Genomic DNA, 25,036 nt, shown 5'->3' with positions numbered 1-25,036 from the left:
CACTATTTTATATTTGATTCATGCATTTATATTTGTTCAAAACGCATGAATACAATTCTACTGCCTGTTTGGATGTTTGGTGCCTCCTAGTGGTGTTTTTATATAACGCAAGACATTCTTTTCATGCCGTGAGGAAATAATAATGGAAAGAGACATTCTCTAAATTGACGCCAGAGGGCAGCATTACCGCTTCTGTTATACCGAGACTCTGTTTAATTTTGTCCTACGCAGCTCACTGTAGCAGCCCGGTGCTGGAGGTCGGGCATGCTCCTGAAACGTCCACTGCGAGTTGATCCACTGGCGCCGAAATGAGTGGGATTAAGAAAAAAATACTCATAAACAAGAAACAGAAACACCTTTAGATGTTATTCTTGATGAGTTGATAAACCGCAGCTTGACGCGGAGCGTGAAGAGACCGCAGTGCAGCTTCGGGAAGTGTCCGTCCGTTTTGTCCTACAAAGGCGGCGGGTGTTTGACAGCGCGAGGGCCCGACGTTAGGAAACCGCTCCAGCTTGGAGGAGGAGGAGGCAGGAGGAGGAGGAGAAGAAAGGCTTTGCGAAGACTCCATGCTTCACTAAAGACTCGTTTCTGCTGAGGGGAGAGAGCTCAATCATGAGGAAGGACGTGAGGATCCTCCTGGTTGGAGAACGTAAGTAGAAATGGATGTAGTGAATAAAAATGGCAGCTGGAGGTTAATGCTAACAGAGAGGCTCTGGAATACAGCCAGTTCAGTCAGTTTAGCAATAAAACAAGGATAAAATATTATTATTATCTACTTTAAGAGACATTATTAATTACATAATTGCCGTGTGGTTCAGAAAATGTCTCTAATTAGAACTTCCAATGCTAATTATTACATTTTTTTGTCTTCACATTGTTTTAGCCTTTGAAAGAGAATATTTTAGGTTTGAACTTTTAGCTGCTTTTTTCCCCCTCACTTTGCCCATTTGCAAACTAACGTTTTTTTGTAATCTTACAATAACTCATTGTAATAAACCCAAATGAATGAACCGTTATTTTATCTGGTCAAAGCACCTTAGCAACATTTTTAAGGTGAAAAGAAAAAAAGATATGTATTATATGATTTTAAACTGTATCAAGATTGTAAATATAGGTTGAAAAGAGATTTAAAAGATGAAATTATGTAACAGTTTGTGCCCCTTAATTTACAGTAAACGTTGGAACAAAAAAAAAAATTACAGCATTTCTTTAACTCTATATTTGAAACCTGAAATATGTATAATTTGGATTCCAATATTTTAATGGAAACTGGACATTGCACAGCCCAGTAAAATATGTGCTGATATGTTAAACCAGTTCATTTGTGGTAGAAAGGTACTTAAAACTAGAGGGTAATAGTTTATTTTTAAAATAGTTTTTCTCTTTAGTTATTAAGTCAGGCTACAGGTTCAGCAGCAATGACACATAAGCAGACATACTGAATGTTATGTTTACATTGTTAAGGTTGGGATGTGGAATTTCCTCCTTTGTGGTCTGGCCTGTTGTTTCCAGCTGATTCAAATCTGCCTTATTTTCAAAAAGTAGAAATGCATTAAAATACAAGCTGTTTTTATTTTTCTGGGAGTTTTTCAGTTTGATGCAGTAGATGAAGAATAATATACATTTTTGGATTTCTCTGTATTTGACATGAGTATCACAGAACTAAAGTAAAGTAATTCCTATTTTGGACCCTCACCCCCCCTTTCTCTACTTCTTGCAATGAAATGAATAAACTAACCAGATCTATATTGGACACCAAGTGGACAGTTTCTTCCTGTTAAAAGGAAATTTTTCCTCTCCACTGTCACTACAAGCATGCTTGGTGTGAGGGATTGCCTTTGAGTCAATGAGTCGATGCAATCAGCTGGTTTTCTTACTTTGAATCAGTCTTACTGTATGATCTGGTTGAACTGTAAAGTGCCTTGACATGACGTGTGTAGGGAATTGGCGCAATATAAATAAATTGAATTGAAATTTAATTGAATTACTTGCCTTTTTTTGTTTTTTACATTTTAATGATTTTCATTGGAGAGTTATCATAGGAAGGCAGATTAAAAACTTCAAAGTAAAATATTCTGCATTGTTGAGAACTGAACTAAAGAAAAAAAACGTTATTTTAAATGTAGATTTTCAATAAGAAAAAGTATTTATTGTTTTCTTAAAATACAAAGTGGGTTGTTCCTTTGTTCAGTCGCCACATACATGCTCAGAATCAGTAATTGCAGCAAAGTTGATGACTGCCTTTGACCAAAAAACTGTAAATCAAATAATAATCAAAAAGCATCAAGGGATCAATGTTTAGCTCTTTATCTAACTCTGATTGGTATTGTTGTAATTATTTATTTGGTCTCTATAACTGGGTCTGAACCTGACTTATAACTTAATCATATTGGATTCATTTCCATTGATATCAGGGTTATTTGTATTTTGTATAACTGGTCAAAGATTTTATCTATTTGGCCTTTTAAAGTGCCCTTAGAGTTTTAGTTCTGTAATTTGGCTCTTTATACATATAAATAAAACTAAGTGCAGTTTTTGTATTAGTAGTTAGTCTTCAACTAAGGCCGTAGAGCTAAAGAGATCAACATGTGTGTAGTAAGTAGATAATAAATTGACCTACTCGTCTTACTTGGTGCAAGTTCTATTCAGTAAATAGTTGTCTGAATTCCAACTTTTCACCCAAAACTTTGTAGGTATTGAATCCTGTCCTATTAAACTTTACTTCACCTGCTTTCTCTGTTCTGCTGACACTTTGTCAGAACAGTTTCTATTTTACTGCCCCGTTGGGCCAGCAGGACTGTTACTGAGAACGGGGGGCAAATGCTACGTGACAGCTGCTTGATTTGAAGCTCGGTATTTTGTGGGTAATTATCTGTCTGAGACGCAGGAGTTTGTAGGAATAATCTTACAGATCAGAAATGGTGCAAGATTTTAGGACTAATTTTGGTGCTTACTGAGTTAATTAGTATTAGAAGTATCTTCTCATAGCGTAATGTGGTTTGTGTGTTTTAATTTCGTTTTAGCATTTATTTTTAGGTCCTTTAAAATCAGGAAATTTGATATTTAACAAATATTTTCCCCAAAGGTGACAGCAGAGACTTGCATAGATTAGGAATAATGTTTCTCCTCATTAATTCGACTGGAAAGTAATGATTTCTAAAAACTTTTCTTTAAATATACAATTGTATTTATCTCTGTTGCATGTCTATGTTTATGTTTCGTATTTCCTATGGATTTAAATATTTTATGTCTTCTCGGTATTTGGGAATAAAACAGGACATTGTTTTTTTTGTCGCCATGTCAATATTAGTAGCGATATTATAAATACTAAAAGAGTGGAGTTTTTTCCACTTTGGGCACTTTTATAAATATAAAACCTAAAATGTTAGCAGCATTAGATACATTATTTTAATCTCACCAACAGAGTTTTAATTGAAAAGTTTATTCATAATCAAATTAATCAGCAGACTTAATGGAAAGGAATTCCTTCTTGCTGCTTTGTCAAAGACAAAAGAATCAGCTGTAACTTCTTCATCACTTGATAGTAAAACTATTGTTTATAAAACAATAGTCACTAAATTATTTACTTTACTAGAGAGCCTTTATGCCTGCTGCTTAAATGTTAATCTAAAATTTGCTGCAGGTTAAGCCACTGTTTGTGATGCTGATATTGTATTGTCATATTTAATAATTTTTCTAATTCATTCAGTTTTTCTTTTGGAGATTTGCATTAGAATGAAGCAGAGAGTTAAGCTTTTCTCATGTGGGGAATTTAAGATCTCTTTATAGATCTCCTTTGAAAAGATGGCTACTCTTTTTATTGTATATGTTCGACAGTGTTTCTATTAGTAGTGAACCTGCCTCCATCCAGCAGATTAAAAGAGGAATGTAATTTGCTTATTTCTCTTCTGCCCTGCAGCCAAGGTGGGGAAGACATCTCTGATCATGTCTCTGGTTAGTGAGGAGTTTCCTGATGAGGTATGCATTTACATGGACTTGGATGCTGTGCAATTTATCATTTAACCTATAAGCTCTTTATTGTTTGCTCCTGTTTGTGGTTTTTGCACTTGTTTCAGAATCTAAAACTGTTGAATTCTATATTAAATGTAGTCTGTGTTGCAGGTTCCTCTCAGAGCTGAGGAGATCACCATCCCAGCTGATGTGACCCCAGAGAGGGTACCCACGCACATCGTGGACTATTCTGGTAACTTGGTCGCTGCACATAGAGCCTTGGTTTAAGGCTGTAGAAACACTGTAATTAAACGGTATAAACTTGCTACTTTGTCAATACTTTTACATTATGATGGTAAACATTAGGGGTGTACATAATAATCATTTTGTATCGATGCATCGATCCAATGACTGACATTTCGATGCATCGACACGTCCGTAAGAGTATCGATTCATGTTTTTTTTTCCCTCCGGTCTATTTTTATCCATTTGCTCCTGGACGTAATTCTGCCACCCTTGCTGCGGTATTTTTTTTTAGTTAATCTGCTGGTGCACTTATGTGTTGCAGTATTTTTTTGGTGCAGGGGCTTTCAGAATCTATAAACAGAGGCATTATTATTTTTCAGTGAATGAGGTTTTCATAGGCCTAGGTGGAGTACAACTTTGCTACTTCTTTTGTTTGCAGTTTTTTCTCAGATAAAATGCAGAACGATATTACATGTTTCATTGATTTATTTAGAATTTGAAACATTGTCTAGCCTGTAAGGTAAAAAAACAAACAATTAATTGAATCGTATCGTGGTGTATTCTTGAGTATCGAAAATAATCAAATTGTTGGGTCAGGAAATTGATACTGAATCGAATCGACATGATGGGTGTGATTTACACTCCTAATAAACTTCTAACGGGGGGAAAAAAAATCTATAATATAGAATAAAATATGAAGGTTTGGTTTCAGAATCATTTCATGTGTTTTTTTATTTAGATTCAACTACTTTCAAGAAAGTTTCAAGACTAAAATGAGCTTCTTTGGGCAAAATATTTAGTCTGAATGTTCAGCAGGAAGGTATTGATATGTTTGGAGGTTTGGCAAATGATTTTGCTTATTGTTTTTTTTTCTCTCTCACATGTAGAAGCAGAACAGACGGAGGAGCAGCTGTATCAGGAAATCTCCAAGGTAGTTTTGTTGTGATTCTCCTTGTTATTTATCTGGGTTTATTTCATGCATCCACATCAAATGTTTCTATTTCTCTTTGAAGGCAAACGTTATCTGCATAGTTTATTCCGTTAACAACAAGAAGTCCATCGAAAAGGTAAAAATAACACATTTCTATTATCAAAATGTTCCATTCTTCCATGCATAAATCCATTCTTCTATTGTTTAGCTTCTATATTCAAACACAAATTTCCATAGAAATAAATAAAAGAAAATTAAGCGTAAAGTTTTTGATGTATACCTTTTAATATGAGCTGAAAAAGTTGAATCAGTCTGGTGATTTGAGTGTGGAGTTGTACTAAATGTTGTACTCATAGCCCAGGATCACCGTTGATTAATATGTATTGTAGAAGTTGAATAAGCTGTGAGACTAAAATGGAGCTATTATGTTAGCTTAAGCATTAGCTCATTGGCTAATTCTCAGTTAAAGCTAAATTCAGCTTCATCCATTAAATTAGTCTTATTGAACCTCACCTTGCATTGATTTGAATCACTTAATAGCATCATATTGGACTTATATAAATGTTTCCAACTTGACTCGGATCTGAATTGGTGATTGGAAAAAAAATTCTTTGCAGGAAAAATTTAAAATATATATTTTTTGTTGAAAGAAGAACATCTTATTTAAAAAAAAAAAAGTGTCTATATTAGCAGAACTAAATTCTGTTCTTTTCTCCCAAAGGTGACGAGCCACTGGATTCCCCTCATAAACGACCGAACCGATAAGGACAGCAGGTGTGTAAATGCTTTAGTAACAACCATATTTAGACACAATTGTTTACCTTCTCTTTGATACTGATGCATTTTTCCCATAATCTAATATAAACCTGTTTTAAAATGTTTATTTCTTTGTTTCAAATTGTAAAGCGGTAAATATTGGGAAATGGGATTTTTATCTTGACAATTTTATTTTCACTGATGATATTGTTATGAATTGAGTTCCTAATTTGTGTCCGTTTAATGTTTTAATAACTATTGCAGGGTGCCGCTGATTCTTGTTGGGAACAAGTCAGACCTGGTGGAGCACAGCAGCATGGAAACCATCCTGCCAATCATGAATCAGTACCAAGATATTGAGACCTGTGTCGAGGTAAAAAAAAATGAAATTTTTCCACAAGACAATGAATGTAAAGAAGCTACAGGATGAGGCTTAATTAAAGCTGAGAGATAAATGAATGAGACTGTGACGGTTGGTCAGATCACAGCCTGACTGCTCACATTCTGGTTGAGTCATAACTGGGTTTATATTACCGTGTCAGACCTGCTGACTCTGACGGATGGACTGAGAGCACGTCGACTTGGAGGCTTGGCTGCATTGCTGTTTTTATTCAGGTTTCTCTCCCGTCACACACTCTTTCCTCCTCTGGAGGATCAGTTACAAGGTTACAGGGGTAATCCAGGAGGACGTGAGAGCCGGCACATACAGCCGGCACAGATTTAGACGCTCATACCTCGTATATTAAACAAATGTGAAGCGGTGTTTTACTCAGGAGCCAGGATGCATGAAATTGGTTTCTACTCCAGGTGGTCAGACTTCTTTGTGTGTGGTGTAGCTGTACGATGCTGGCAAAATGAGGGGAAAGAAAATGGAAGTTTCATAGTTTTTCTGTAACAATTTATCTCCAAACTACATGATTGAAGAGCATAGCATTTATTTTTGCACTCAGAATTCTTTATTTATTACATTTATTGATGGGTTTTATCATTAGGCAACAAGGTAGCAGCCCTTGGATAGATGGTGGTCATAAAACACTTATGTGCAATCTGTACGAATGATGGGGGCATAGATTTTATGATCTTTGAGAGTGAAGCCTTTGTAAAACACTTTATAAAGCATGCAGTCAACTTATAAAAAAGCATAATTTACCTAAAGGAGGTAAATCTATTTTGATTTCCGCATTGTAACTTGTAAAGATCCATTTTGGCTTTGGAGAAAGATTTATCTTTGTGGATGTAAAGTAGATATGTCTGACTAAGCAGGGCATTAATAGTGAAAACATGGATACTTGTCAGAAAAGTTAATTAACAGGTTTTATTTTACAAACATCCATCAGTGGATCTCTATTAAGTCATAGCTTTTGTTTGCTTGTTTCACCCAGACATATAAAAGTTTTTTTTCCCTTTGATCCTCAGTGTTCTGCCAAAAACTTGAAGAACATCTCTGAGCTGTTCTACTACGCCCAGAAGGCTGTTCTCCACCCAACAGGCCCCCTTTACTGCCCAGAGGAGAAGGAGGTGAGCCTGCTGCTGTTCATTAGGGGCAACAATAATCCAGGTAGAGGTTTGACGCTCCTCGGGTATTTCAGGACAGTTTTCCCTGCAGCTATTTGACACGTCAATCTGTTATTGCTATTAGTAACACCCATGCTCCACCTGCTTGGGCACGGCAAACATCAGCTGCACAACCGCAGGTTGCCTAATCAACCTGCGGTTGTACTTTTGAATGTTTGCTGCTTAACCATTTAGTGGAGACACCTCTGCTCTAAATGATTGCACACTGAATACCTGATTATACCTACATATATAATGAAGAAACTGACTTGTTTTCATTCTTTAGTCCCTTTTATTTTCATTTGTGATTGCCAAACACTTCATTAATGGTGGTGGTTTCTCTGTTGCAGCTGAAACCTTCCTGCATTAAAGCTTTAACTCGGATATTTAAAATATCTGATCTAGACAACGATGGGATCCTGAATGACAACGAGCTCAACTTCTTCCAGGTAATTCTAGAACTGTCATATCTGTCACCTCAGAGTTCAGGTTTGGTCTTGATCAAACCTGGAGAATATTTAATGCCTTGTCTTATGTGTTCATAGAGAACCTGTTTCAATACACCTCTGGCGCCTCAGGCCTTAGAAGATGTAAAGAATGTGGTGAGGAGGAACATGACAGACGGGGTTAAAGATAACGGACTCACTCTCAAAGGTCAGGCTTGTTTCTTTCGTTTTCTTTGCCTCTTTTTCAATTTCGCTGCATCTCATTTTCTCATTGATGAATCGTCGCAGGCTTCCTCTTCCTGCACACCCTCTTCATTCAGAGAGGTCGGCATGAGACGACGTGGACGGTGCTGAGGAGGTTTGGATACGATGATGACCTGGAGCTCACACAGGAATACCTGTTCCCCTTGTAAGCATGGAGGAAAACTTACCCCATTTGAAAATAAACAGATATAAATATCTATTACGTTCCAAATCCTGCTGGTATCAGCTTTCTTTAGATATTTACCTTTCAGTTTATTACAGGTGAAAAATTATTTTCTATTTCTGGATCTACTATAAAGTGAAAGCACACACCACTCTGTCACTGTTTGAAATACTCTCATGGTTTTAAAAACCTGCTAGCTGTCATCTATTTCCTGTCCTGTTTGCTTTCAGTAAAACAAACAGACCCAGAGTGTTGGAATCTCAGTGGGTCAGCTGCACATCTAATGTTTGTGTCTCTATTTCAGGGTAAAGGTCCCACCAGACTGCACCACTGAGCTAAACCACAACGCTTACCTCTTTCTGCAGAGCGTCTTTGACAAACATGACAAAGTAAGCCACCCTAACAGAGCAGTTTAAAGGGTTTAATCCCTTTATGTGGATTTGGTTGAATATACACTCTCTGGTTCTATGTGCTTTTATGCTGAAAAATCCAAGTTAAATCTGTTCGGTCTGATGCAGGACAGAGACTGTGCGCTGTCCCCAGAGGAGGTGAAGGACCTGTTCAAAGTGTTTCCCTACATGCCCTGGGGTCCAGATGTCAACAACACAGTATGCACCAATGATAAGGGATGGATCACATACCAGGGCTACCTCTCCCAGTGGACGTGAGTGGGTTTCTATTAATACAGAGACACACATGCTTTCTCTCCCACAAAGTTTTTTTAACCTAAATAACTTTCCACAAGGTCAAACAGTGCAAACAAGCACTGATTCCTCCTTTTTTTTCTCCTGTCAGATTAACAACTTATCTGGATGTTCAGAGGAGTTTGGAGTATTTAGGTTACCTTGGTTACTCCATCATCTATGAACAAGAGTCCCAGGCTGCTGCTATTACTGGTAACGGACCATCATGTCTTTAATGTTTAATGCTTTTTTATCTAAGCTGCAGTTAAATAAGTTGTTAGTAATGTTAACAGACAATTATACATTTTTATTTAAATATTTATAACTGCCTTAAAATTTCTTTGAGTGTTTGCTTATTTGAAAAAATAGAATTATGAAGTGTATAATTCATTTATAATTCCTGTTTTATGCTTTAATATCTTTCCTAGTGACTCGTAACAAGCGCATCGATCTGCAGAAGAAGCAGACGCAGCGTAGCGTCTTCCGCTGTAACGTCCTGGGGGCGCGCGGCAGCGGGAAAAGCGGCTTCCTCCAAGCGTTCCTCGGCAGGAACCTGCAGGTCAGTCAATATCAGCTGTACGTCATCGTGTAGTTATTATTTTTAAGCCTAATTTTTCTGTGTTGCTCAGAGTTTAAAAGGAGTTTTTTTCTTGTAATGCATCACTTCTTGTTTTCCCTGGAATACAAATAAGATGCAACATAGGAGCCCATTTTTTAGCAGCTCCTCTAAATGGCAAAGACAAGAAAACATGCCTTTAAATTGAGGCAAATGTTTATTGGTTTTAAGTATAAAGGAAATGCATCTACAGCAGTGAATAAATATTTCTAACATTTTATACATAAAACCCCTTTATAAAGCAAAATGAACCTTGAATAGATAATATTTACTTCATTGTTCCACTGCAGAGACAGAGGCGGATCAGAGAAGACCACAAGTCCTACTACGCCATCAGTACGACCTATGTTTACGGTCAGGAGAAGTACCTGCTGGTAAGAACCTTGTATTTAGAGCTGAAGCTCTCCGGATTACTGCCAAATAATCACTTTGTATTACCGCATCAGGACCGGCTGAGCGTTAATCCCTCCATCTCCAACCTTTTTTTGTTCCCCTTTCGTCCATTCTCCATCAGCTCCACGAGGTGATGCCAGACCTCGACTTCCTGTCCGAGGCCGACATGGCCTGCGACGTGGTCTGCCTGGTGTACGACGTCAACAACCCTCGCTCCTTTGAGTATTGCGCTAAAGTGTACAAGGTGGGACTCCAGATCCTTTCCACCAGACTTGTTTAAAACATCCGCCCTCTTCTAAAGACAAACTTTTCCTCATTTCTTTTTACAGCAATGCTTCATAGACAGCAAGACGCCATGTGTGGTGATAGCTGCCAAGTCCGACCTGCATGAGGTACGGCAGCACTACAGCCTTTCGCCGCACGAGTTCTGCCGCAAGCACAAGCTCCACCCACCACAGCCGTTCACATGCAACATGACCGAGGCGCCCAATAAGGACATCTACACCAGACTCACCACCATGGCCATGTATCCGTGAGTATTAAAACACAACAAAACCCTTTACACCTCATCTATCCTGTATTATTTTTAGTATTTTTCCATGGATAAATGGCCGACCATCAAAGGTTGAACATTACAAATTATTTTCCTTAACTAGGTGATTTTATTTAAGAGGTTAAAGGTTGATTTCTGAAATCCAGTTTCTAGTTTTGTCATAAGATGATTAGAGAGATGATCCACCAAACATCACAGTATCTCTGTGTTAGTTTCTAAAGTAGAATTGAATAATTGTGTTTTCTCATGAAGGTCCCTCTGAACCCTGAGGGGTGTTTTATAGACTCCAAGCTCTCAGATCAGATTAGGTTATAGAGTGGATTATGAAGCACTTAAAGGGATGTTCCTGTTTAATCTCATTGTAGCAGTTTACTAGCCTATTCCTTAAATACCGAAACACAAAATCTGCTGAGTGCGAGTCGTTTTTAATGAGTTTCAACAAAAGTCATGACAGATGGGGTTTCTAAATCCACGGTTTGGGGAAAATCTGACTCCAACCTTCATCAGATTATCAGGAGAACCCACAGCTGTTTATTCTATTGACCTTCTTCAGCCTGACTGTCCACTTCCTTTACTTCTCACTAAAGATTTTATGTTTTAGTTTTTTTTTTTTTTTTTTTTTGGAGAACAGTTTTCTTTTTTTTTTTTTTATGTCTTTAATTGTTGTAGCGTAGCGAACCTTTAAGAATAATCCAGTTAATAAGTTGATTATGCTGGGTCAACATGGATTCCCTTTGAGGTGAATTCAGGGCTTTTTTTTAACATTTAATTATTTAAATTTGATTAGAAGTTCTAGTAACTTTTGATTTGTAGTAATTGACATTTGACATTTAGGCCCTTTTATATTAGCTTTGGCAGGTAAGCTGAATAGGGACCTGCATTTTTCTTTTGGCCACCACACTGAGCGGGAGAGTTAGGAAGAACATTTTGAACTGTTTGCATTATATGCAAGATGCAAGTAAAGATTTATCCTATTATAGATCTTCTTCAATGCATGTAGGCCTGTTATATCTTAAAAACTATTTGCATTTTAACATAATAATATATTTTCTGCAAAAACATTGATGCTGCTAAATATTTCAGATCATTAAATTCCTATTTCTCAGGATTGTTTTTTTTAGTTTAATTCATGGCACCTTTCCTTATGACCAAATTATTGTCATTGTGTTTTAATCATGTTCAACTATTTTAATAATTCTGGTTTTTCATGAGAATATTTTATTTAGGTTTTTTCTACTCTTGGTCAGGTAAAAAGCTTGTCAATAAAAAATGCTAAGAAAATGGATCCAACTGCAAAGTGGAGGATCTGTGATGCTGCGGGCTAGAAACCTACCTACAGGACATGATGTCACCAGGAAACTTAAAACTAAAAATTGGTCATTTATCGTCATTTGAGCAGAATAATGATCCTAAGCAAACGGCCTTATCTGAAAAGATGGAAAATTTACAGCAGAGGGAAATTTTAGTGATTTTGTTAAAACGATTAGTTTCTTTTCTTCTCTAAAGTGACTAAATGTTTAAAAATGAAATATCCTATTTTTCAGTGACGTTATGAAACTGAAGTAAAAGGTACTTTTATTTACCAGAGGTAGTAATGTTTTTGGAAAACGCTATTAAAGTCTAAATTAGGGCGGCAACTAACGGTTATTTTGCAATTCAACTAATTTGTTGGTTTTTTTGTTTATTTATTTTTTTTATTAATCGATAAATAAAAGGATAGAAAAAGGTTCCTTAAAGTAGACTTGGTAAGAAATTAAACAGGTGAAACTAAAACTGGATAGAACATGTTGACAGTTTTTTTTTCTTTTTTTTTTTTTTTATCTTAAGTGCAAAATACTATTTTTTACTTTTTTGTTTTGGTATAATTGCTGCTCAAGGTGGGTCACTCTATCAGCTAAATTCGTGTTTTAGTCTCTATTCTCCTGTTAACGACACATGGATTACTAAATTGGTTGACATTAATCTCAATAATCGATTAATCCCGATTCATTCAAATTGTTTCAGCCCCAGTCTAAATTAGGGCAGCAACTAATTTATTTTGCTAATCAATTAATCTGACTTTTTTTTTTGCTATTCCAAATTGCATAGCAAATGGTTCCTTAAAGAAGAATTTTTTACGGATTTCAACCATCTGAAAGTAAAACTTTTCCACTCCCTGAGTTCTGAATACAGCATATTGACAGACGACATGTTTTTTTTTAATCTTTACTGCAAATTTTTTTATAGATTTCTTTTTAAAATTTTAAGTTAAGGTGTGTTTCAGAGTCTCTGTACTCCAGTTAATGATTAATAAACTACTTAATTAGTTGATGATTATTTCAGTAATTGATTAATCACAATTAATCCCTTTAATTGTTTTAGCCCCAGTCTAAATGTTTTCATTTCCCTAAAATGTGAAGTTTGTGGATATTTAAAGTGAAACTAATGTAGGAGACTGAAACCTTTAGCAGTTTATTTTTGCTTTCCTTTAGTTTTTTTTGTCGAGTTCTCTGTCCATAACGACAACTTTAAAGTTTTTATTGTTAACATAAAGAGTTGAGACACAGCTACGCTCTGTTTTTAACGTTTATGCAAACATGGCAGTTAGCATTTTGTGCTTAAGCTTTGCTTCCTGCTGTATTTTACTAAACTATCACTGGTGCTATTATAGTGAGCACTGTGCCTCCTATATGAATTATATTAATAGATGTTTATTTATGGTAAATGCAATAAAATAGAGCACAAATTCTTGGCTTCAGCACAACCACAAACTTTGTGTTTAGCCATTTTATTTTCAGTGAGATTTTAGCCCTATAGTAATGACTAGCATAGAGCCTGATGATAACCCACTCTACAACTAAGCTCTTAATTGGGAGGGAAACACTTTAAATTTCATGAGAAATGTCAGCTGAAACCATCTAAAAGAGTCTTTCCTCACTTTTTAAGGTTTTGTTTGGAAATACATTATAAATAATTTTTAAAAGATGAGTGATCTTTTATCTTGCTTTTCTGGGTCTCCTCCAGTGACGGACAGAGAAAGGCATGGATTGATCTAACCTTCTCGTTGAACTGAAAGCCTCTCATTTTTATTGACTTTACACCCCCACCTTTTTGTATGCCGTTTGCTGTGTTGCTCTGGTGGTGAATACACGCATTTCTCTGTGTCTGTCCGCAGCCACGCCCGCCTCCGCTGCATGTGTTCCTGCAACAGGTGTACTTATTGCCTGTGTCAAAACCTCCTGAAGTTGGAGCTGCTGCGCAGCGTTAAGGCCCAACTCCGCAGGGTCGTTTACAACAGGTTCATACACAGATAAAGCTGTAGTCTTGTAACCTAGACTCCCTGCTCTCCCTCTAAACGCTCCTTCTTGATCCAAGCTCAGTAACACTGCTGATAACTCCTCTGCTCTCCTTTAGCAGATTTACTTAGCATATGCACTGCAGGAACATAATGAATACTAGCAGTTGATGAAAAGAGTTGATTTGATGGTTGATCTCAAAATGGGAGGATGTTAGAAAAAAATCCTAAAAGTTTTAGCCCATAGTCATTGCCATGGTAAGTGTAGTTTTTGTTCTTGTTTGGGCTGAGATGTAAAAGATGGTAGGTGCTTTTGTTTCATTAGCTGCTAGAAAGCAAATCATCTAATGAACTCAATCCTGCTTTTGTTTTTTTAAATGAGACGTCCTCATTTATTTGGTCGCTGTGGGATGTCTTGGTTTCTGCTGCAGCTCCAGCCAGCCCAGCCGCTCTCTGTTCAGTCTGGCACGTCGCTGTGTGACCAGCCTGGGCCAGCTAACACCTAGGCTGCTAACCAGGGAGGTACCCGTGTGTCTGCGTGGGAGTGCCGTGCTGCATGCAGCATGTTGTACAGCTTAGATAAACACATATGAAGACATTTCTGCATTCAGTGGCATTGAGATGAAATGAAGCAGCGTTACTGTAGGTAAAACAGTAAAATATCAATAAGCAGTTTAATTTCTATGTTCCTGCAGTGGATCTGCAGACGGTGAACTCTGACTCCTTTGAACACAAAATGAGAGAAACAGCCAGTCTGTCTTAGTGTTTTATTCACTCTGAAAACCTCAGCTTGTAAAGCATTTTTAAATTTCCTCAAATGTTTTCTGTTAAAAACGTGGGATCCTGTAACCTTAATTGATTCAAATTCATGTTTTCAGTCTCATTTTGTCTTTATTTTAATGCTTACTGCTTAGGTCTTAAAACATGGAGCACTCGTTTCTGAATTTTAAATTGGACATAACTAAGCTCCTCCTGCTTCCTCCTGTGTTAAGGCCTAATACATTTGATTAACAAGCTTTTTGAAATGTTTTCATGTTTTTGATTGATTTAAACTGCACCAATCACCTTTATTTCATCCTGTTTTCTTTCTCTTTCATGTCTTTTAATTCCACCCTCTATAGGTGTTCATATAACTGTGTCTGGCTGCCCCTTTTCCTCTTCCTCTTGCATCTTTTAACCTTCTTCTAACTATTCTTTAAATTTTCAATTGAAATTATGTTGGGGCCTAAAGCAGTGCTGCCACCTGCTGGTGCCTATCAGGTTTTATCTTTCTACATTAAAGGGAGCTTGGTGTTTTGAATCTGGTGTGAGAGTAATGGTATATGTTAGGTGTAGGATTGTTTTAAGCGAATTGTACCGGATCGTACAATGGTTCGTTCAATGCTTCTCTTTTCGTTTGGTTCCCTATTTTTTATCTTCTCTTCAGAATGGATCATATAGGAAATATGTAGGGTTCGTTAGAATTTCTCACCATAACAGTCAAAAAGCTCAATTACATGATAAACAAAAGTATAAATTGTCCAAGCTAAATCAGTCAACCAGGGGAAACCTATTTTATTAGTTGGTTTAAATGGGTCTGCTTGTTGGTGTGAGCTTCTTTTATTTGCTGTTTGTGAATTTTGTTGGTGTTAGATCTCTGAAGAGAAGTGCAGCCTAGTTGAAGCTGGGTGATGTTTTTTTTCTTTTCCCTATTTGTCCTTTTGGTTGTTATATTTGAAAAGAAAAACAGAGAGTCTGAAATAATTTGTCCAATTAGGTTTTTTTCGTCAATCAATATTTGGTAACCATTTATTGAGGCTTAAATAGGGCCCTATAAAATCCGTTTAATTTTTTCCCAAATTCCATTTTATTTTTTCCCAAATTCCGTTTTTTCCGTTTTAATTTTTGAAAATTCAGTTTTTACCTTTTTTTTGCAAATTCAGTTTTTTTACTCTTTACTGTTATTTCAGTGGTAAAAAGAATGTGCTTTTAATGTTAATGATTAAAATGTACACAAATAAAATAGGAATGACCTTAAATTTATTGAGGTAAAAAAACACATTTACTCAGGACTTTTACTGCATGATGCAACATAACACTGCACTCTAAGTACTAACAAAATATTAATGGTTATGAACCAATGGTTTTAAATAAAAGTGCTCCATTAGCTTTTTCAGGTAAAAAAATCAAATAGAACCTCTCAATTTCATAATTATAAAGTATTTCATAAAGAATAATATTTTCAATACAGTACATTAAAGTACATAAAAAACAAGGCAAAATACAGCAAGTATGTAAGCAAGTGTTTCTCACTTTTTCACCGAAAGCACAGCTGTGGAGAGCGAGGGTGAGCAGAAATGACGGAGCGGGAGGGGTTGTGTCGCCCAGATTTGCGTCCCCCTGTGTGCATTTCCCCCCGACGTACGTTCTTGTCCCACACAAAAACAGAATTTCATGTCAAATGCAGAAATTCCGCGTTTACATTAGATTCCGCGTTATTTTGCCAATTCCGCGATTCCGTGATCGCGGAAATTATAGGGCCCTACTTAAAGCAACACTTTGGATCTTCTAGCCACCAGGGGGCATTTGACCTCTAACTCCCAGGTTTGAAGCTGAGAGCAGACCAATTTAGACCAGCAGATTAAGAAGTCATTGTAAAGACCAGCATGTTCATCCCTCTGGATTAAATCATAAATCAGAGAACCAAAAATATGTCTAAACAAGTCATATATTTTCTATTGTTTACAACAGCTTCTAGCTCGGTTAGTTCTCCTGTTTAAAGGGAAGCTCAGCCGGCTATAAAAGCAGCGCTCTGGTTCACATGACCCGTTCAGCAACAGATCCGATCATTTCAACATAAAAATATCTGAGTTTATCAGAAGAGCGGCCCACACAGAGCATCAATACAAACCAAGGCTGAATATTGATTTAGTGGATCTACAATTCAGCCTAAACTTGGTTCAACTGTTACAGTGTTTCTTTAAAGATTTTTAATTTATATAGAATAAAAAAAAACATAAAAAGCTTATTAATGTTTCAGTTTAGAACCATCATATGGTTAACTATAAGACGTTAAGCAGCATAATTTCAGAAGTGTTTGGGGATGAACTCTTTCTGTTACCTTAGGTTTTTTATTTTATATAACTCCTAATTGTTGCACATAAAATACTTTAACACACTAAACTAACTATATGTTTAAACAGACATATAACTATAATATATTACTCTGCATCCATATATTAAAACTGTGAAAGGCCCATTAAAGTATTTGGATTGAAATCTGATTCTTGAAGTACTTTTTGTAAAGATTAGTGATAATTTGATTCTGTTTGTTATTCTGTATAATATAGATCATAAACTAGGGGGCATCATTAGCATTTTCCTCTCTACTCCTGAGTTTTATCACCTTGGATCATAGAGAGAGAAAAAGCCCAACCCTTCAGCTAACCCACTGGCCACTTTATTAGGTAAACCTTCCTACTACTGGGGAAAGACAGTGTTTGCTTGTTTGTAACAACCCTCAGATTTTGCTTCAAAATTAACAGCATCATGAGGTTAATGACGATTTGTAGCCAACGTCCCAAAGGGACTCTATAGGTTGTGGTGACCGTTGGAGGCCATCGGAGTACAGTGAACTCCTTGTTTTGTTCAAGGCACTTATTTAAGGAGGTTTGTGATGCAGGTCATCATCCCACTACTAGTAGCCATCAGATCATAAAGGGAGACGTGATTAGTGAAGCTGCAGAAGTTGATACATCAGAGCAGCTGGGATCTTTTCAGAAGTGTCCATCAGTGTGCATCATCTGCTGCTGGAAGATTTGAAGTGCTGAGCTTTCAGATCTAGTGTCCTTCATACTCTGGTTGTAACCTGTAGCTTAACTAGGGGTGTGCAAAATAATCGCCATGGTGATGCATCGTGATAGAATCGCATCGTGGCCTGTGAATCATGATTCGAATCGAATCGTGACTTCTTTGGCAATACCCACCCCTAAGCTTAACCAGCTACTGTTTCCATTTCACCACCTCAGACCAGTCTGCTCATCCGTCTCCAACTTCCACCATGAAGGCATTTTAATCCACTCGGCTTTCTAATTTTTCTCTGAAAAGATGAAATTCTCTGCCGTTTCTGATCCACCCTGATGAATCCATCCGGCACACATAGTAACCATTTTACTTAACTCTGGTTGAACTTCACCTTGTCCATATCCATAAAACCATTTCGCTCCTGCTATGTGATTGGCTGAATCTAATATTGTACAGAAACCAAATAGGTGTACCTGATAAAGTTGATTTGGTTAGAAAAGCATGTTTGATACATGAAAACACAACAATCATTGCATTCAGTCAGGCTTTGTGGTAATTTTACTGCATGTTTACAGTATTATACAGTTCTATGTTGAAGTAAATGGTGAAACTCCACCTTTGTTTGCTCATGTTAATTCTGCTTGTAGATTCCTGGTGATAAATAACTAGTAGTTTACTAATACATGTGGGTCTTGTCAGTCTACTTCTACGGGATCTCCCAGCTTCATCTGCTACGTTTGTGGGGATGGTGTTGGGCTGATTGGAGCTGCTTTGGGCAGGATTTCAGGCTAATGCTACAGGTTATACAGTCATCTCCATCATGGAGGAGCCCACTAATATGGAGGCCTCCGCTTGAACAGCCAACTCCTCCTCAAAGGTAAAGACAGAAACCACACCTACATGGAGGTTTACTAAGAACAGGTGTGTGAACAAACAGCAGCTTTTCTGGATCTCATTTTAATGCCGTTGATGGGCTGGATGACGCGTCTGGATTTGATTCAAATTTTAGCTCGAAGCTGATGAAGTCCTATTAGTCTGGTTTCTCTTTTTATGCTATTAAGAACATCAGAGGATTGTTTTCCTATTCCTACCCTTTCATTGGCCTTTTGCTCCTTTACTTTTAACCACGTTTTAAACAGCTCTGGAGGCGTCGCAGGGGATAGTAAACAGATTTTATTTAAAAGAGGGGTTAATACTCTAATTTTCAAATTGAGAAACGCTCTCATTCTGTAGAATAATTTTTTTTTTTTTTTTAAATATGTCAGACTTGCTTCCACTGAGAACCGATCGGTTCTGAACTTCTATCCTAAACTCTAACATGAACTAACTTGAATAGACGGAAGGTGCAACCTTGAGAAGAATAATGTTCAACTTGAACCAAAACACAACTCTTATATATTTGAGATGGACTAATTATATTTGATTAATACCTCCTGGATGGAATCATTGTAGTACAGGTGTGTATTGTTCTGAGTATTTTGGATTTTTACTGCTACTTTGAGGGAAAGTAAAGTAAACCCAGCTGATATCAGCAGGGTAACTACATGGGCTGTTTTTCTGTAGACTGAAAATGGGGACACCTTAACTAATAATGGGTGTGGGATGCTGTCTAGGTCAGAAAGTTAGGGTTGAATAGCACTGTTCTGTTTATCATTATCTTTATATAAGCTCGTTCTTCTTCATGAGATTCCTCCAGAGCTGCTGTCACGACATAAAGTAATAAATGTTATGTTGTTTAGGAGATCTGCTGTTTTTATGTTGCCTGTATTTCCTCTTTGTTAGACTTGTACCTGAAACTACATTTCAAAAACAAAGCCCAGGTCAGGTTTCAGGCTGGATATGGTTTTCTTTACATGTGATTCAGATTTAGAAAGTTCCTTTCCTTGGAACCCTCCCACCCGATCACTGCAGTGCTGGATCCATGCTGCTCCTTGATTTCCTCACATGTATCTGCTCCTCTCTCACCTCCTGTGTGTCTGTCCTCTCTTAGGCACATGGCCCAGGCAGACCTGAAGAACTCCACCTTCTGGCTGAGGGCCAGCCTCGGGGCCACGGTGTTCGCCGTGCTGGGCTTCGCCATGTACAGAGCACTTCTAAAAACGCGGTGATGGGCCAGCATGAGACGCCTACTTCCACCTTGGTCCTTTTTTTTGTTCCTTTCTACCTGAGAGACTGTAAAAAAACAAACAAAAAAAAAAGACTGCCTGAAAAAACCAAACGGGCTCATTGCCTCGAATAAAGCTCTCCCATTTCTCTGCAAGCAAAACAAGTGAGAAACAAACTTTTATACGATTGTGGTTTATCTGTATGTTTTAGACAGAAGGAACTGTTTCTAAAAGCCTGTAAACGAAAACTGAATGATCTCAGATAATCCGGCCCGTTTTTAATCCTCAGGCCCTCATTCAGTTTGACACGAGGAGCCCAGAACGAGGCAGCCAAAATGAAAATGCCGCAAAGGGACTTGAATCTTGTTTTGAAGTATATGCAGTATGTTATGTATTTATCTAAGATGTTAGGACCTGTAGAGAGTATCACAAGCCAAACGTCACATCAGCGGGTGACAAAACCACGTTACATTTAACACCCACATTATGCACATCTCTCATTTGTGTGTTAATTTATTAACCCGTTTGGAGTGCACCACATGGAACAGATCGCTCATGTATTTTTCTATGTAGTATTATTGCTCTGAATTTCTGACTGCTTTTACTCTTCTGGTTTTCAATAAAGCTTTGACTCTCCTTTTTCCCCCCCCATCTCTGCACCACAAACATTTCCCCTCCCCCCCTTTTTAACCTATAAACATGTTCCTCTCCATATTCTTCTGCAGCCCTTAAAATAAAGACATGTACAGTCCTGTCTAAGCCATGTGTTTGTGTTTCCAGTAAGTAAAACTTTAGTTGCATTTTCAAAAGAAATAACACCCTATGCAGATGAAGTTTATTTTAAAATTCACAACTGTTCAGGTGTTAACAAAACTTAACTATTTTTGAGGCAAACATCATTTAAAGTGTTGGTTGGAGACGCTGCTTCCTGTTCAGACAGTATTTCTTGGGGGGACGAATTAAACTGAAGGAATTCTTCAGGTTATGCTTTTAGAACAATTTATACTTCACATGATAATTTCTTAAATAAAAAATAATTACAGACGGATCATTTAGAAGATTAATTTAATCTGGTTTGTGTTTATCAGATATTTTCATTCCTGTGTTAAGGAATTTTTGTTCCCTAGTCCAACCATACCAGGGATATTGATAGATATTATGTTTTGCTGCATGTTAGAAATATGCAAAAGTCAAGAAGATTTTGCCCCAGAATGTATTGTTTTGCACAAGGAATAATAAGGGAACAAAAAACCCTAATGTCTTCTTAAATGTCTATTACCGTAGCTAGTTGGTCATAGCCGATACCACTCACTGCAATACCACCAGCTGCATTCAATATTTCCATTGTTTACAATGGATAGGTCAGATAACTTGTTTCTCAGCTTGGGTTTAGTTACAGTTTAAAATTGGATCAACTACCAGAAGGAATTTTTGAAATTAAAGCTAGTTTTTAAAAGTACAAATATTTCTTTCATTTGATTTTTTTTAACACTGAAGTAAAGGTACACAAAAATATATGTATATATTAATCAGATTTTAGTATGAAAAAAATTATAGATTTTATTTTAAGCCATATCAGCCTACAAGCTATTAATGTATATTAATATGAAAGTAGTTGGATCTCCATTCAAATGAGCCCTATGTAACATTTTCATCTTAATATACTCTATTAATTGTCTATGAAATGACTGAGTGGTACTTTGTACTTTGATTAAGAAATCAAGGATGAAAAATTAAAAGTCAAATTCCTTTTGTTGTGCATACTGCAGTCCAATTAGGCATTTGTCATTTAATATTTAACAAATAATGAACAACCACCTGATTGGCTTGCATTGTCCAAACAGCAAAATCAGTTTTAACTTGGAATAAATGCACAACGTTAATATGAAATATAAGAATCTATTGACAAACTAGCCTAGTAAAAATTAAACTTAAGCAAGATTGATATGATTAAAGAAAACTTATCAGCTATATGGTTAAAAACAATAAGATGCAACAAGATCATAAGTTTAGCGAGATTATTATGCTTGAGAGTAATTCAGATGTTAATTGGTATGCCACATAACCCAATGAAGAGGGGCAGCTGATGCAGATGAGCATGATGCACAAACTTTGCAGAGTTGTTTGTCAAAAAACCTCAAAACCTAATGTGGACTTTAAATTAGCTGAGAAACAGTACATAGAGGGACTGAAAAGGGTTATGGTTAAACAGCTGCAACCACGCATTACAAAGTGCAATAATAAGGTTTGGGTATAGTAGGTATAAGCAGGTCCTGCTTCTCCATCTGGTGATATGATGGATGTGTCTGGGTTTGGTTGGTGCCAAGAGAACGGCACTTAACTGATGGTATTGTGTCCGGTTTAAAGTTTGGTGGAGGGGGATTAGTTGGGCTGTTTTTCAGGAGTTCAGCTTGGCTGCTTAGTTTCAGACAAAGGAACCCTGAATGAGAAGGGAGGGTGGGTGGGTAGACTAAGATGCATACAAAGGTACAGATAAATCACATTATTACAAAATATGTTCATGCAAAAGAAACTCTTCAAATATTTTTTTCTAATATAAAACTTATGTTAATCCTTACAATAAGATACGGTGAAGAGCATCCACTGACTATACCTCCAATTTTCTGTATATTAATCCGATCTTGGAATATCTACTAAAGTAGGATCAGCAATGCTTTACTATTATATTACTCAAATAAAAAGGGAGAACTAGAGTAACTACTCCAACAAGTATATATTTTTTTTCAAAATTCTACTCAAGTCAATGTAATTGGGAATATATGACTAGTTGCTACCCGCCACTGTACAAAGCAAGCTTTTTAAAGACATGGATGAGAGAGTTTGGTGTGGATGAGTCTAACCAGACTGCACAGAGTCCCTATACAGTATATGAAATAATTTATATGGGTTTATAAATCCAATTATGGAAGAATTGTCCAAAATGTCCAAAACTATCCTCCTAAACCGTGTGGACAGCTGTAAAGTATGAACCTAAATAATTTAATGAATCAAAGGGATTGAGCTTAAGCTCACATGTAAATCAGGGAAAGGTACTGTTACCATTAAAGTATGTGTGTTATTGGACCTTCAGAGAGAACAATCATCCAAAGCATATGTCAACGCCACAAAAAAAAAAAAAAAAATGCAATAATTGCCATTTTCTTAATCATATCCAGCTACTTTAACACAATTGTTACATGTTAGCAGGGTAGGGCATGAAACAATTGTGTTAGAGTAACTAAATAGCATTAAGTAAATGCCAAAAGCGGTTGCATTATATATTTTTTTCAGTGCAGAGGAAGTCCTGGAAGATACTGCAGTGGCCATCAGACATGCACTGCAAAAAATGTAAATCATTTTGTCTTGAAATAAGTGAATTTTTTCTTGAAATGAATAGGCAAGTAAGGCATTTTGCCAATGGAACAAGAACATTTACATTTAAAATAAGGGGGAAAAAACAACTCCGTTTTCTTATTTCATGTGCATAATATGTAATCATATAATTTTAAGATTAAAAATACTTATTCCACACTGCAAAAAAATAGAAACCTAAATAAGTCTTTGTCTCTTAAAATAAGTGCATTTTGTCCTAAACTGAGGAGGTAAGTGAGACACATTGCCAATGGAACACGACAATTGACATTTAAAATAAGAAAAAGTCTTGTTACAAGCGCATATTATCTCATTATTTTAAGAGTAAACATACTCTATCCATTGGCAAATTAAGGGTAAATAAACTTGATTTAAGAAATTTTAACTTTTTTCTAGGTCGTTATGGGTACATACATCTAATTTAAGAGATTTTTTACTTATATCTAGATCTTTTTTTTGCTGTGTGGAATCTCTCATTGGATAATAAAGAACTTTGATGACTGATAATGATTAATGAACCGAAGACCTTTGCCCACAAGAGACTGGCTATCAGGAGTTTTGTTATCAGTCATTCATGCGGCAGATTGTGTGCAGCAAAATGTTGCACCTCTGAGCTAAAGAGCTGCAGAGTTTAACAAAATTGAAACTAGAAGTCATTCCATGTGGCATTTTTTCAGGTTAATTGGGAGAAACTGTTAGTTACATTGCTGAGCTTATTGAATTGTTATTGATGCACATTTTGCAAATAAATCTAGCCTCCTGCACAGGTTAAATAGTAAAAAAAAAAAAAAAAATCCCAAGCATGACGTTGGTTTGTGAGAATAGAGAAGTGAGTCTGAACAATAACACCCGGCTCGAGTGAGGAGGAAGTCAGAGCACACAATCAGGTAAAAGTGATGAGAAGAAGTGGTTCCAGCACGGAGAATTTACCGTCAGTGGGGGGAAAAATGTCTGTCGATGGGACTAAGATACTTTTTGAAGGGTTCCTGCAAAAAAGAAAAGACACTTTGGTGAGTTTGAAAAGGTTTTAGGAGTTTTTATGAATGACTCTGTGGTTTAACTGGCTGCTATCTGCTTATGTTGAATATAGAAAATAAGATGGGTGACCTACTGGTTCAGGCTGCAAAACACTACTTTGTTCTTTTATACCAAGAAAAATGGCAGCGCTGTAAGTACAAAATGGTTTTATTGGATTCTAAATATATCAAACATGTCATCAATTAAATTCAGCATCAAGTTTTCAATTTTTACCCTCTATGTTATGAAATAAAAATATCGGCTTATTTTTCTCTTTTGGGTGACCTTAATCTCATTTCTAATCCACAGTCACACTTAAGAGGCTATTACTACATTTACACAGTAAGTCATTCACTTTCTTTTCTTTTTAACTGAAGCTGATTTGCAGTTTTGGAGAAAGAAACAACTATTTAAAGCCCAGTTTGCTTTGTTAAAACAGAAACAAAAACATTGAACAAAGGAGTTTATCACATAATATTCTTAGCAGAAAAAAGTCCACATAGTGAGTGCTTTCATTTCTCTCAGTGAAACTTATTCCCGTGTGGTTTCAGTGATGTTTTATAGACAAAAATAACTCTTAGCGGCATATTTTATTTTAAAAAAGGTCACCTTATTATTTTTATTAGAATGCTCTTTCAAAACAAAAAGGAGTTCACTTTTATGTGGCTGAATACAGTGAGGTTTTCTTTTTTCACTTTTCAAACCAAAGGGAGTACAATGCAATTCCAAAAATTATTTAGAAACATTTCCACATTTTGTTTCACTATTGATTGGTTCAGTAGATCAGCAGAAGGTAGTGCACAGTGATCAGTGACAGATATATGGTTTTGAAATTAATGAACCATATTAAAAGACTTATTTTGCACCATCCATCCATCCATCCATCCATCCATCCATCCATCCATCCATCCATCCATCCATCCATCCAT

General features: G+C 36.6%; 2 protein-coding genes across 5 annotated transcripts in view; both read left to right on the top strand.

The window, feature by feature from the left end:
• Window positions 1-249: 249 nt before the first annotated feature.
• Window positions 250-20,483, top strand: rhot1 (ras homolog family member T1). Of its 3 annotated transcripts, none has more exons than XM_015384954.1 (20): window positions 250-649; window positions 3,920-3,978; window positions 4,123-4,204; window positions 5,085-5,128; window positions 5,211-5,264; window positions 5,850-5,902; window positions 6,149-6,257; window positions 7,301-7,402; window positions 7,789-7,887; window positions 7,984-8,092; window positions 8,173-8,293; window positions 8,616-8,700; window positions 8,830-8,975; window positions 9,107-9,207; window positions 9,423-9,553; window positions 9,901-9,984; window positions 10,125-10,247; window positions 10,333-10,535; window positions 13,711-13,833; window positions 19,604-20,483. In XM_015384954.1, the coding sequence occupies exons 1-20, from the start codon at window positions 613-615 to the stop codon at window positions 19,719-19,721; spliced, it is 1,983 nt and encodes a 660-aa protein (XP_015240440.1). In that variant the 5' UTR covers window positions 250-612; the 3' UTR covers window positions 19,722-20,483. The 3 variants fall into 3 exon arrangements, with proteins under 3 accessions (XP_015240440.1, XP_015240438.1, XP_015240439.1); XM_015384952.1 differs by lacking the exon at window positions 19,604-20,483 and adding an exon at window positions 14,952-15,445 and having other exon boundaries at window positions 505-649; XM_015384953.1 differs by lacking the exon at window positions 13,711-13,833 and having other exon boundaries at window positions 509-649; window positions 19,604-20,480.
• A 3,487-nt stretch (window positions 20,484-23,970) lies between these two features.
• Window positions 23,971-25,036, top strand: part of LOC107091144 — a 6,324-nt gene continuing 5,258 nt past the window's right edge. For both annotated transcript variants that reach the window (XM_015384911.1, XM_015384910.1), the window contains exons 1-3: window positions 23,971-24,100; window positions 24,181-24,258; window positions 24,417-24,449. In XM_015384911.1, the coding sequence (XP_015240397.1) occupies window positions 23,987-24,100; window positions 24,181-24,258; window positions 24,417-24,449 (225 nt within the window). In that variant the 5' untranslated portion in view covers window positions 23,971-23,986. The remainder of the gene's footprint in view (window positions 24,101-24,180; window positions 24,259-24,416; window positions 24,450-25,036) is intronic.

The sequence above is a fragment of the Cyprinodon variegatus genome, unplaced genomic scaffold, assembly GCF_000732505.1.
Source record: "Cyprinodon variegatus isolate N-32 unplaced genomic scaffold, C_variegatus-1.0 Scaffold327, whole genome shotgun sequence".
Classification (NCBI taxonomy): domain Eukaryota; kingdom Metazoa; phylum Chordata; class Actinopteri; order Cyprinodontiformes; family Cyprinodontidae; genus Cyprinodon; species Cyprinodon variegatus.
The sequence above is the reverse complement of the archived record's forward strand: the minus strand, read 5'-3'. Positions and strand labels throughout refer to the sequence as shown.